This window comes from Lytechinus pictus, chromosome 9 (genome assembly GCF_037042905.1).
Source record: "Lytechinus pictus isolate F3 Inbred chromosome 9, Lp3.0, whole genome shotgun sequence".
Taxonomy (NCBI): domain Eukaryota; kingdom Metazoa; phylum Echinodermata; class Echinoidea; order Temnopleuroida; family Toxopneustidae; genus Lytechinus; species Lytechinus pictus.
The window spans coordinates 18,175,085-18,189,724 of NC_087253.1; the positions used below are offsets into that span (position 1 = coordinate 18,175,085).

Sequence of the window (14,640 nt, forward strand, 5' to 3'; positions counted from 1 at the left end):
CACCTATATAGAAAAAAGAACATTTTAATCAACAGACTTCAACGCTATAACACTGACTTGTCAGATCCACGATTCCCTCGTGTATCTGCTAAGGATGAGCGGAATGACACGGTACTCCCATGACAGTGTGTGTAGACTTTAATAGTCCTAATTTATTTTTTAATCATGAATAACATCAGAAACCAATTTTTTTTTTGTCTATCCTATTGTTTCATTTCAACAGAGCAACATCATGGACTGATAAAATGAATGTAGTATAGTATACAAATAATGCACGTAAGCGCGTGCATGCAGGGCCAAATAATGAACGATGTGCGAGAAGAGCCAATGGCTATACCGCACCTAGGTCCACAGGACAAGTGTGGTATATCCATTTGGCGACTCGAGCACAGAGTTCATTATTTAGGTCCTCTATGCACAATAATGCATTACGCTCTGGCACGCGATGCCAGCAATGCTACCTGGGTACAGTCTCTCCAGGGGAACCTAGTTCTTGACCTAGAAAGGGAAGCACTGCTTCAACGCTACACGGCGCTAGACGCAACTCGTTTACCGCTTCCTCGGGGAGTGATCCCTGATTGTCTTTACTTCGAGACACCCGAGTATGCTTGGGACCCAACGACGGCCTTGCGTTTCTGTTTGCTGTCTGCCGTGTCGCTGTTCCCGGGCTGGAATGCGCGCGCTTCGCAGAATGGAGCACCATAATTTGGAGCAAAGTTAAAGACTTTGTAAAAGATGAACTCCCATTTATAGACCAAGTTTCAAGCACCATAATTGTCTTTTGAAAGCACGATGACATTCTTTGTGCTTTATATTTGGAAATACAAATGGGGTGTAGACTAAGTCCCAATTTATCCTTTAATCATGAATAATATCAGAAACCTGATTTTTTTTTTGTCTGCCATTTAAGTCATTTCATTATTTCAAAGACAACATCCAACTTTCATAAAAGTATGATGGATTCCAAGAGGATTGCAATTAAATTGGCATCTTTTTCAAAGAGATGTTTTCTATCCTCGAGGACCTCATGAAGGAGAAGCATGGGTTAAAGCCAGACAAGTTTCAGGCTCTCCAGGGAATAGCCGATGAGAACAAGGTCTTTAAGTGTCTGCAGCTTTTCTAGAAATAAAGAAATAACTGCGGTTCTTCCAATGCAGGGATCAACAGACACAAGACTGAGACAACCAGGCCTACCACCTGATCTGCTAATGGTATGGGGGACATCAGCATCATTTGAGAAGCTAGTGCTAGACTGCTACCTGATACAGACTTTCCAGCTGGCTTTGCCATCATCAAATGCGTGGTACAGTTGGGGGATGGGAGTAAAGTCATCGAATATGAACTGAACTCCATCACAATCACTTGACCCATTTTTTAGGCGATTGTGGATGAAAATCATGTAGCGTGTGGTGTGGCAATGCTCGACTCAATAGAACACAGCCGAAAGGTAATGCAGGAGGCAGAAAAGCGAGTGCACGCAAGTGGCTGGTGAAGGAAACATCGCTTGATCTTCTTCAACTCGATAGCATCTTATTGTCACATAAAATGTGAATAACACATTGAAGTTATCTGTATCAATGACTGTATATAATGTCATCTTGGCTTTCATATTTTTTATGGTATTTTACGCAGTTATGGATTTTTATTATTTCAAAGTGAACATCCAATTTTCAGAAAAATATGATGGATTCTAAGAGGATTCCAATTAAATTGGTCAGATGCACGATTCCCTCGTGTATCTGCTAAGCATGTGCGGAATGACACGGTACTCACATGACAGTGTGGCTATCACATATGGGTCAAAGGCCTTGGATTTCATGTAGAGAACCAATTAAGTATGATTGCTTCATACCTGTAAACAAAAAAATTGTGTGTCTTTCCAAGTCCAGATTCTGAGAAAAAACAAGGCTGATCAGACGGGAACTTGCATCAACCTCTTCACTAAGCTCCGGACAGTGCACAGGGCCCATCATCCAAGGCCAGCAGATGTGGCAGAGTACAAAGGGAACGCTGTCCTGATGCCTAATCTCCTGCAACGTAATTTTACGTATGCATCTTGGCCAAATTATCTTCATTAAGTTATTGAACAAGTGCAGGAAGACCCTCTTGGCCCTGGGACAACTGGTGCCCCAAGAGAAGGGAATGAGGCAGCAAATAAACTCTTCAGAGACTCGAAACTAACTTTTCGAGGAAGAATATTCTTGCTTCTCTCAGAGATATCATTGGGTTCACTGGCTATATGCAACCACAAAAACGGAAAATCTGTACTTCTTGGCACATATGTGGTTGGCATTTTATTGTCACATAAAATGTGAATATAACATTCAAGTTATCTGTGTGTAAAATAATCAAAATCATTTTGGCTTTCATAGTTTGGTGGCATTTTTACCCAGATGTCCATTTTAATTATGTCAAAGACAACATACAACTTTAAAAAAAGAATGATGGATTCCAAGAGGATTGCAATTAAATTGGCATCTTTGTCAAAGAGATGTTTCCATCCTCGAGGACCTCATGAAGGAGAAGCATGGGTTGAAGCCATACAAGTTTCAGGCTCTCCAGGGCATAGCCAATGAGGACAAGGTCTTTAAGTGTCTGCAGCGTTTCCAGAAAGACGGGCATGGTGAATTCTTGGTAAAATGCTCAGAAATCAAGAGCACAATAAATACCACTCAGTGAGTGATATTTTTTGCGTTTTATTCACTTCGCGTAAATGCTTGGACCTTTCGTATAGATTACTACAAAGCCATGCAGAATGGAGCACCATAATTTGGAGCAAAGTTAAAGACTTTGTAAAAGATGAACTCCCATCAGACCAAGTTTCAAGCACCATAATTGTCTTTTGATAGTACGATTACTTTCTTTCTGATATATATTTGGAAAGACAATTGAGGTGTAGACTCAGTCCTATTTTATTTTTTAATCGTGAATAATATCACAAACCTGATTTTTATTTTGTCTGCCCTATTGTTTCATTTCAACAGAGCAACATCATAGACAGACACGATGAATGTGGTACTGTGCAAAGAGGTGGAGTACCTAAACCCCTCCAAACAAAAAGAGGACAAAAGAACAAGGAAAGGCATGGGAGAAGATTATGAACAACCCTAAAAAGCCAAGTTATATACGTTGCATGGTTGCCATCTATTATCTCATGCTGTTGTTTCAACATACAGAACTAACTATAGAGAAAAAAGTACATTTTTATCAACGGACTTTAATGCAATAACACTGACTGGTCAGATTCACGATTCCCTCGTGTATCTGCTAAGGATGAGCGGTATGACAAGGTACTCCCATGGCAGTGTGGCTATCACATATGGGTCAAATGCTTTGGATTTCATGCAGTATAGTATTGGTGCATCAATAGAGAATAGAGAATCAATTAAGAATGATTGCTTCATACCTGCAAACAATAAAAACGTGTCTTTTCAAGTCCCGCTTCTCAGAAAAAATAAACAAGGCTGATCAGACGGGGACCTGCATCAACCTTGGAGACGCTGAGGGAAAATAAGAAACAGACAGCCGCAGAAAAGTTATTCACAACTCCCAAATTTTTCGAAAAATTTCAAAAGTACTAAAGTCTGCATGTTCAGTCTCGATGCTGCTGTTAGAACATTGGTGGGGTCTTTCTATGAAACCACAGCAGTAAAATTTCCATAGAAAGACATATTATTAAGTAAGAAGCAAAGTTAAAGACTGTAAAAGATGAACTCCCGTCAGACCAAGTTTCAAGCACCATAATTGTCTTTTGATAATATGATAACTTTCTTTCTGATATATATTTGGAAAGACAATTGAGGTGTAGACTCAGTCCTATTTTATTTATTAATCATGAATAATATCACAAACCTGATTTTTTTTGTCTTCCCTATTGTTTCATTTCAACAGAGCAACATCATGGACAGACACGATGAATGTGGTACTGTGCAAAGAGGTGGAGTACCTAAACCCCTTCAAACACAAAGAGAGGACAAAAGAACAAGGAAAGGCATGGGAGGAGATTATGAACAACCTTAAAAAGCACAAGTTATAGACCTTGCATGGTTGCCATCTGTTATCTCATGCTGGTGTTTCAACGTACAGAACTAAAGAGAAACTAGAAATTTAATTCGTCATGGAGACGAATTAGGTGGTCTGTATCTATTTTCAAAATGTTTGCCTTTGCTCACAAAACATAAAAACTAGAACATGATCGTCTGGGAATATGGATATGGGATGATTTGATTTTGTAGTAGATGTTTAATACAAAGTTATATAACCATGAAAGTTTACATGTCATCGATAATGGGATTTCACGTAGTGGTGCATGGATGACGTCACGACGACCTGGCGACTTTGAAAACGAATTTGACCATCTCCCTATCATGATGATAATTGTAATGATTATGATGATGATAATGATGATGGTGGTAATGATAATTTTCATCATCAATATCATAGTGACACTGCCATTCATCAAAATCATCCTGTTCATGAATGCGTTAGCTATATATTGAAATGTTGCCTGTTGAGATAACACGAAGATGGAAAATGGGATTCTCATATGTTGTTTCAGCTATACAACATACTGGAACCTGGGCGGAATTTGAGGATGTATGACGGAGTTCATGCATTAAGAAGACAGGAATGTATATTCAAGGTTTCAGTAAAGGGCCTTTTCCATAGACAATGCGTGTAAAATGTTGCAAATCGATAAGCCCATATATATCACAAAATTAGACCATAATCGTATTATTAGATTGAAAAATAGTGAACATTAATCTTGTAGAAAATTTTCTCAGCTACAACATATCAAAGATTGGGCGAGGAATGATTGATATTTACGGAGCTAGAGTCAAATTTGCATAAATTTCATGACGTCATAACACGCAAAATAGTAAATTAATTTTGAGTTCTGACGTCATTTTGATGAGGTATTGATATTTTTTAGGGTCAAATGAGATAAGCATGAGACAGTCTGGTCAGTGGCTTTGATATGCGGACATTTAAAGAATTCTTGACAATGCGCAAAGCTTTCGGTGTTTCATAAATTAAAATGAAAAGGAGCTGTCTCTCTTGTCTCTAGTACCTATATCAGTTCCAATTCAGTTGACTATATTGTGATTTTGAACCTTGTTTTCAAAAGTGATAAGGGATAAAATGGAGGAATTTAAAATAATAATTAACCCGCGCAAAGCGCGGAAGCTAAAGCGTTTTATCAAGTTTTTTTTCCAAAGAAAAGGGTTCCGAGATAAGGGTTCTCTAAGTTAAAATGAATGCGTCTCTTGGAAAGATCAGATTTGATTACAAACAATTATATCTTTAACTCGCAAAACAGAGGAGAAGAAGGGTATATGCCAGGAGGAAGATATTCCTCCCCGCCCTGAGCAATGAAACTTCAAAGGGAGGACGCTTCATCAAATGCAAATATCTCTAATACCCCATCGGCTCTAATTCAATTGATTTTCTAAGATTATTGAACTTCATTACAAGGAAAATAGGGCGCAAAAAGTTGAAACTTCTGTGATTTATTTAAATTATATAAAAAAGGATGATTTCTTTGACTATTATCCTGAAGCGCTTCATTTTGAATGATAAAGAAACTCAAGTGTCATTCAAAATTTCAAACTGAGGGCGCAAAACAGGACAGGAGATGAATGTGCAGGGAAATGAAGTTTAATAGAATTTGATTTTTTTAAAATTGTACTTTTTTTTATTGAATACGACACGAATTGTATACCTTCCTCTTTTTAAATAGGTACCTGTTTGCCCCCAAATTATGGTTGTTTAGTAATGGGCTGAAAAGCGGGAGAAGTTGCCTATATGGAGGTGACGGCAGAAATTGATGTAAAGACTTTACCCGCCCGGAGTCGACCCGACCAGAAGTTGCGCGATCAATTTGAAAAAAAAAGATAACTTCATATACTTCGGACTAACCTTACTCTAATTCCATGCCCTAATGTATACATTTGAACTTTAACTGGCAAGAAACACATATAGCTGAGGTGGAAAAACAGGGTTAGAGAAAGGGTGTGGGGATACAAAGGAGAACTGCAATATTGTCATTTAACCGCGCGCAGCGCGAAAGCAAAATTCATATAATAATATAAATTTAGATTAAGAGTGAAGGAGTTTCTTTTTTGAGAAAGAAAATAAAGAATAAAAAGAAAAACCCACAAAGTTACATTTCTTCCCTTTCCACCCTTCGCTTTTCCTTTTCTCCTCTCTTTTTCCCCTTCTTTTTTTCTTTTTGGGGACGTTTTGGGGGGGGCGACTGCCCCCACCGCCCCCCCTGGCTACGCGCCTGTAATAGCCCACGTCAATGAACTATTAGGAACGGCGTCCGATATTGTCCGCTTTTAACAAATTGGCTTTAATTTGGCCTGCTGTCAAATGCCAAACATGAATGAACATTTTGTTGCTCTACGGTTAAAGGCCCACTGCACTACTTGTAGCTACTTGCGCCCTCTATATAACAAACCATGCCTAATCGGTGACCATTGGTCCCCCATGATCCTCTTTTTCTTATGTTAACTGAGAGCTGAGTTGATGAGATAACCACCTGTCCAGTGACCTTGTAGGCAGGGGCGTAGACAACGGGGGGGATGAGGGGGATGCATCCCCCCCACCTCACAAGGTGGGGGGGATGGCATGTACAATCATCCCCCCCAGGTTTTGGGGAATGATATTTGGTTACTTAATAAGTCATAATGATGATAATAATAGTAATAATAATAATGATAACAATTATAATATTAATAATAATAATAATTATGATGATGATAATAATAATCCTCATCATTATTGTAATTGTGTTTATTGTTATTAGCCGCATTCACACAGTGAAAGCCAATTCAGACGGTAAAAAAAAGAAAATCTTACAAGTATTTACTGGGCAGGAACGAAAAGAGGCTCAAGATATTTGGTTTCTAAGACACAAATTTGCAAGACTACAAAAGTAAAACTGACTAAGAGACCGATATGTTTGTTTGTTGAGCCATGAATGCTCCTTTAGTAAGTTTACCAACTTACCGCATGTCTCTATTATCTGATTAGCAACTGTTAATTAAGCTGTTTTTGGTATGGGAATGAAGCAACAACTTTTTTCTTTTCATCGAGACTACTTTTCAGGCACGAACCGAGTACTAGCAATACCTTCTCATATATGATATGTATTATATTTATTTATTTATTTATTAGTTTATATCAGATTATATTACAGGTATATGATATTTATACATATACATATACATTATGTGCATTTATTTATTTATTTATTTATATATTTATATACACGTTATTTTCTAAAGTCGGTTTTTATTGAAATACATGTGTGGTCTGGCCCACTCGTGTTATAGGCATTATACATTGTGTGCAAAATGCATCAGCGCAATCTAAAACAGAATAGAAAATGAATGTGATACAACAGTATACATAATAATTCGTGACAGAGAGTACCATACTACTATCTTTATAACAAGTATTATTCAAACAAACATATATAATTATGTATAATCATGAATTGTTCAACTTCATGCTCCCACTATATGACTATTGTTACACTAATACTGATATCAGGACTGACTGGTATACATTCGTTTGTTGTTAAGCTTGCAGCAGCTACATCTTTTCTGTATTGTTAACTATTTATTTATTTTTGTTTTATTTAAGATGCACTTTGTTTTGTATTCATTTAAAGTATGTTGATTGATGCATGAAGACATAAGTTTGAAATGTTTAAAGAAGTTTGTTTCATGTAAAGCGCAGTGTGAATTTACCCTGTCTTGAAATGCGAGATAAAAGGAACCTATTAGTATTAGCATTATTATTTGTATTAGTATTATTTTTTATTTGTATTATCATTATTATTATTATTATTATTATTACTATTATAAGACTGAGATCAAATAGAAGTAAATAATGCCCTAATTTGAAACGATGCAATGCCGTTATGGTTCCGATTTCTTCACAAACTTACAGAGCAGTATTGTTACTCCATGGATCATAGTGATACTGTTTATGTTTTTTGTATCTGTATGTTAATGAGCCGCCAGCCAATATCCATCTATGGATACTATGCCTGTTTCTTTGAGGTAAAAAAAAGCATAGTATTCATTATGCTTTATAATGAACAGACATATTGTTATTTGTTTGTTGTTTATGTGTTCTATTCACAAATGGCCACAGTGGCTGTTTTCATTCATAACCACATACCCATATCAAGACAACAAAGACTATATACCTGCGTGTACACAGTTGACATTGGGTTTTTTTCTGAGGTGTAACAGCAAAATTCACAGAGATAAATAAATATGTAGTGTGGTTCAATATGCAATACTATATGTGTCAGTCCATTCTGTATTCGTATGCCACGGTGTGTAGATCTTGTCGATGTATGTCTGTCCATTCAAGGCGTAGTATGTGTGTGGTGCGCGCACCCGTGTGTGTGTGTGTGTGGGGGGGGGTGAGTATGTGTGTGTGTGCGTGCGCGCTTGTGTGTGTTATTTTACCTCATTAAGTATGCATCAGATTGCACGATTTCAAGTTCAAAATTGCAAAAGCTCCCTACCGTGGGAGGGGGGACACCACCCTCCCCCCGCTCGGTCGCTTCGCTCCCTCGCTCGGGCGCTTCGCGCCCTCACTAGCGTTGGCAGCCCAGTCATCCCCCCCAGGTGTACGAACCTGTCTACGCCACTGCTTGTAGGGCAGTCTAATCCCTCCTGTAAACTATGGCAGATACGCTTTAATAGGATGACAAGCAGAGTTTCAAAAGAACATATAGGCCTATAGGCCTATATGAATATTCATTATCACAAATGCTTATTATCTAAGTAATTTAAAAGCCACCATGCCGTTAATTTATCTCCAAGTGACCTTCATCTGCTCATGCGCAAATTGTAATTACGAAATGGCTTATTGTTTTATTATTACGAGTATGTAGATATTACCGGTAAATATTTTTTTTCTCCCCCCCAAAAAAAAAAGGGGGGGAGAAAAAAAATAGTAATAAATAAACAAAAACACTCTTGTTTATTTCTCTTTTTCTTTTCTAAAAAAAATAAATAATAAAACGCAAACTTAATTGTGGCAAAAAATAGTCAATTATGACTGATTGCTATATAATAACAAAACAACAACAACAACTAATACGTACCGCGTGTATTATTTTCCCGGCCGCGTTATTTTTTTTATGCGGCACAGATTGGGGCATGGCGCGTGTTAGACCTATGGGAAGTACGTTCTTTCCCTTCTGAATAGTGTCTGCACGTATGTGAGACTAGTCATGTTCGCTAGCGGATTAGCGCTGCAAAGAAGTTTGCATATCCATCGCGAACTATGTGTTTAGATAACATTCCAATTCGTTTAAGTTAGTTAAGTTTTATTGACTAATTATTGTGATGTTCTCCTTATTGACGTGCTGCCTCCTCTTCAGATTTCCAATTTGATTTTAATTGTTGATGTAATGATTTTCCATGCGGTAGTGGATTACATGTAACACTATTAAAAACAGACCTCTATTACTTATACTGTCTATAGTACAGTCTGTAAATCAAGACCCCTTTAAAAAAAGCCCTGATCTGTGCCGCATAAAAAAATAACGCTTCCCGGCCATGTGACTCGATCTCCACCACAGGCTCTCGATCTGGTCATGGTTTGAACTTTGAGTAGGTCCTAGGCTAAGACAGCAAGATGTCAAGCATAACAAGATTATTGCTTGTTGGGCAATTTACAACGAAGAACGTACAAAGTGGACGGAGCTTCATGCATGGGACCGTTGGAGTAGAACAATGCCCAGAGAGTTTGTTTGACATATATATCAACAATTTGAATTCCATGCAAGGGGATGTGTTGAGAAAACTCGAGGACATGCCATCGCGTACTACATTTGGTGCTAAGAGGGTCATAGTGGACAAGGCAGCACGGAAAGTAGTGGTGACTCACAATTCGAAGGTTGGTAGACCCCTAACTACAGGCAGCCGCTAATCGGTCTAGTAGACCCCTAATCCCTATGTTGTATAAGTGGTAGACCCCTATCTGTATTTAAGAATGTTTTCAGTTTCAGGAAATCTCAATAATTGGTAGCTAACCTATCATTGTTGTCAGCATAATTGAATTCCCATTTTAAACCATGATAATGTAGTCGAATTGTTGTTTGTTATAGATCTAAATGGAAAATGGGGGGGGGGGGGGCTGGGCCGATATTTTTTTCTTTTGAGGGGGCCGGGGACCAGATAATTTTTATCAAGGGGGCAGATTTACGGCCTATTTGAGCCCCCAGGCTCTGTCTCTGAAATCCCACTACAAAATTTTATTGATAAACACAACAAAAGTGTCATGTGTTTGCACAGATCGAGTACAAGTCTTCGTAGACTAGCTACTATACTGCAGACTACGATCTGTTCCCATCTATTACATTAGATGTTTGTATACTTTCCAGAAATGTGCATATTTTTTTTTGAATGGTGATTTTTTCTGTTTTAGATTTTCAAATGTTGATATTTCTTATTTCCAAGTGAATGGATAAAATAGTGGGCCGGAAAATTCTAAGCTGCCATACAGGAGTTGTAAGATTTCAGAATGTGGAAAATAAGCACCCAGTCAAGATGGATTTTCCACATCTGCCTATTGGGCCAACTCTATAACTCAATGTGGTCATACATGTCAGAAACATGTCAGAAAAATGATATGACATTGAGTTTCCTATAACTAGAGCTAAGCATTGCCTATGGCTATGTCTAGGCCCTGAGAGCAGAGGGTCATCTTTCAAAAAGGCCTTAATTTTCCACATTCTCAAATATTACAATTTATGCAAGTTGGCTTGGAACTTTTGTAATTCCCATTCAATCAGTCATTAGAATTTAGGTATTGAAAATAGAATGTGTAAAAAATCAACTTTTTAGATAATTTGCACAAATAACCTCAAATTGCAACACATGTAAAGAAGTACATGGGACTACATCATCATGTGACCCTAGCAGACAGCATTTCCAGGTGTCGTCTGCTAGAGTCTCCCTATGGACTTCTCTACATGTGTTGCATTTCATGAAAAGTTTTTTTTTTTTTTTAATTCTATTTTCAATTCCTAAATTGTAATGACTGATTGAATGGGAATATAATCATTGCCAAAGTTCCAAGCTAACTTGCATGACTGAGTTGTAATATTTGCGAATGTGGAAAACTAAGGCCTTTTTGAAAAACAAAATGGTTCTCTCCACAGGGCCTATCATAGGCAATGCTTATAGCTCACTGTTGTAGAATGATATATGTCAGAAATTGATAAGGATTTACACCAACAGAGAGCTAGGTTAGCTAGAATGATATACTGTATGTCAGAAATTGATAACCAACAGAGAGCTAGCTTAGCTAGTATGACTAGATGTAGAAAGGATCTACATGTACGGGAGATTTACAGTACACACGTTAATAGAACTTGGGTGTATTGCTTTCCTGGAGTAGTTGTATCCATATAGTTATGAAAAATCATGAAATAAACCACCTCTGTTCCATAACCTCCTTGGTTTTCACAATATATGCATCAAAATGCACAGATGATTGCTTTTCTAATTTGTTCTTAGTAAATATGGTCCAACAATCATAACTTCTAATTTTCTAAACAATTTATGAAATATAACTAAAGTTCTTGAACTTTTGAAGTTTAAATCACTATCTTGTCTGGGGTGAATATGAAATCTATCTGGACAATGGACTTAAGTGTACAACTGTAATTTTGGTTGTGAATGCTTTTGACAATTTTAACTAGTTTGGGGACTGTCATTGGTGATATGATTGGGAAGCTGATTTTAATTGAAATTTTTGGATGTTTGTTTTTCAGATTTTCTACAAAGTTGCAGATTTCGAATTTCCTGAAGAGTTGGTAGAGAACTTTCTTCATCCTCCTGTAATTAGTATTTCAGAAGTGAAAGCATCTCCATCAAAGAAGAGGGTTAGTGTGACAGGAAATGTGGGAGAGGTAAGCCTTTTTTTCTTGTGTTATTCATTTGTAAATTTCGTCATATCAAGTCGTTACTCATTTCAAGTGAGTCTATTGAAACAACAATGCCTCTATATAGCAGTCAATCCCTAATTTTTGTTTGTGGGGTGAATTATAATGGTATTCACAATTGTTAGATTTGGGTTGATCTTTGTAAATGGTGTTGTAGTACATGTACATGTATGCATGCTATGAAAATCAGCCCCAAAATGAGAAGGTGTTCCCCAAAAAACGATTTGGGTGAGAGGGGGTCTTTTATTTCCATATTTGGCAACCCAAGGTTGTGTTGGGGGAGGGGTGTGATAGGATATAATATGTAAATCATCAATCTGTGTGTATCTTATCAGTAATTAATTCAGAATAGATGCATATCATTGTGTAGTACTGCAGGTGGATTTACAGAGTATTTCTTTCATCCCAGAGTCATGAATCATTAATGAGCCTGGGTACAACAAAAGGTTGTCATAAATTAATGGAGTAAATCACAATGGCATTGTTGCTTTCTGAATTCATTCAATTTTGACAAAACCTATGCTGCAAAATATGTGTCTCAGTAATGAATTTAGAAAGCAACAATGTCATTGTGATTTGCACCAATAGTTCATAAAACCTTTTGTTGTACCCAGGCTCATTAATGATTCATGACTCTGGAATGAAAGAAATACTCTGTAATTCCATCTGCAGTACATAATGACATGCTTCTTTTTTTAATTAATTAATGATACATACAGATTGATGATTTACATATCCCCTTCAAAGTACATGGCATGAGATCCATTTCAAATGGAAATATCAAGAGTGTCCATATTATCTTTGGTTACATTGTATATTTTAGATGTAGGTCTGTCTACAAGTCTTTACTTGCTAGTATATTTGAGCTTTGGGTGAGTTTTGTTGTTCAAATTTTGTATTTGTGTAGATTGGTGATGTCAGAAACGTTTCAGGCGGTAAAAGGCTCAGGACAATAACGCTTAATGACGGGGATGAGGCAATCAGACTGAGTTTGTGGGAGGAATACACTGATACATGTGTTTGTAAGAATTTAATTGGAGAGGATGAGATTACTGTAACTTGCAAGTCATGCACTGGTCCCTATCATGTTACTTGAATGGGTTTTCCATGTAAGGAGACAATCAATGACACAAATGATAGAAGATTGATAGACACTACTGAATTCAAGACAGTTATTGATGAAATCTTAGATGTACTGTCTACTTGTGCACCGCTGATGAATTCAGAGTTTGATGCATGCTGCATATGTGAAAGTGAGATCGGAAATGAAATAAGTTCAATTTGTGAGTTTTGCAATAGTCATTTTCATGTTTCATGTATGCAACTGCCCTGTGAAGACAAACTGAATGATAGGAGATTGATTAGGATTTGTTCTTTGTGTGGAAATAACAACATGGCTCATTGCATGTATGATCAAGTATGTATCCCTTCTCATTTCAATAGATACGAACTTCTTGGTGATCATGATGAACACTGTTACTTGGATTTGAACCAATCAAGGACCCTATCAAGTACGACCTACAAAAGAAAATGTGGCAGATCAAAGAAGAGGTATGGTAAAAAGGGAAAGAAAACCAATCGATTGAGAGGAACACAACATCATATAACTGAAAGGAAAACAAATGAGTCTGATAGACATAATCCTTTGGCTATGGAAAATCCATCCCAAATAGAACACGAAGAGATGCAAAATGAAAAATTTGAGGATGACTGGGTAATTGTGAAATCAAGGAAGACGAAATGGGTGGAGAAACTAAAATCAAGAAAATTGTATCCCAAATCAATAGATGATCATCGAACAGACAGGAAAATCAGAAGAAAATCAGTGAATGGTGTAGTCTTGGAACCAGGTGTGACTTACATTGGCAAAGCAATGAAGACATTCTATGAAAGTCATGAGAAAAAAAATGGAAACCGAAAGAAAAATGTATTTAAGGAAAACAAGAATTTGAAAAGAGAAGATGTCAGTTTGCAGTCTTATGTAGAAACTCTTTTGGCTATATATGCATACATTGTGCAATCCCCATGTTCAATGAAATTGTACAGTGAGACCTGTGTGCAAATTGAAACGATGCAGACACGATCTTGGGCTGACGTAGCAGGTTATTTGCCATCTCGATCAAGAACAGATTCATGTGTTGATATTCATGCCTGCACTCGTAATCTTTTTGAACAGATCAAGGATTTCCGAATGTACAGAGTTCATGCTGGTGGCAAGAAAAAAGAAGCAAAGAACAAGAAAGGTCGAGCAAGGAACAAGAAAGGTCAGTCTTCCAAAGCCGGGAAAAAAGGCACTGATGGAAATCACTCTTCTGATAAATCAGAGATTAGATTTGACAAAGATGAAGGAATAGAATTGGCAGTAAAGAATGAGAAGCTGGATACAAAGAAATCTATGAATGCAAGTGACCAAGGACTTGATCCAAATACATGTAAAAATGATGAACACTCAGACCAGCATATTTGCAATATGAAAGACAACAAAGGTTCAGATGGAGTTGTGCAGGACGATTCAAAGAATAATCTGTTGAAATCAAATTTTGATGAAAATAGGGAAATTGAAACGGACGATGATAGTGGCAGTGATGTTCACATACCAGTGAAACGTTCGTGTGCAAGAAATTGTATAGAATCTGATAGTGATACAGACACAA

General features: G+C 37.2%; 1 protein-coding gene across 1 annotated transcript; it reads left to right on the top strand.

The window, feature by feature from the left end:
- Nucleotides 1-9,672: 9,672 nt before the first annotated feature.
- On the top strand, nt 9,673-13,082 carry LOC135155523 (uncharacterized). The gene is made up of 3 exons (XM_064104850.1): nt 9,673-9,933; nt 11,816-11,953; nt 12,894-13,082. Exons 1-3 carry the CDS (start codon nt 9,673-9,675, stop codon nt 13,080-13,082), a joined length of 588 nt encoding a protein of 195 aa, XP_063960920.1.
- Nucleotides 13,083-14,640: the final 1,558 nt, after the last annotated feature.

Excerpts from the sequence above, each read along its gene's own strand:
- LOC135155523 (XM_064104850.1), top strand. The coding sequence starts at position 9,673 with ATGTCAAGCATAACAAGATTATTGCTTGTTGGGCAATTTACAACGAAG. Across the intron at positions 9,934-11,815 it reads TGGTGACTCACAATTCGAAG|ATTTTCTACAAAGTTGCAGA; the intron begins GTTGGTAGACCC and ends TTTGTTTTTCAG. Across the intron at positions 11,954-12,893 it reads TGACAGGAAATGTGGGAGAG|ATTGGTGATGTCAGAAACGT; the intron begins GTAAGCCTTTTT and ends GTATTTGTGTAG.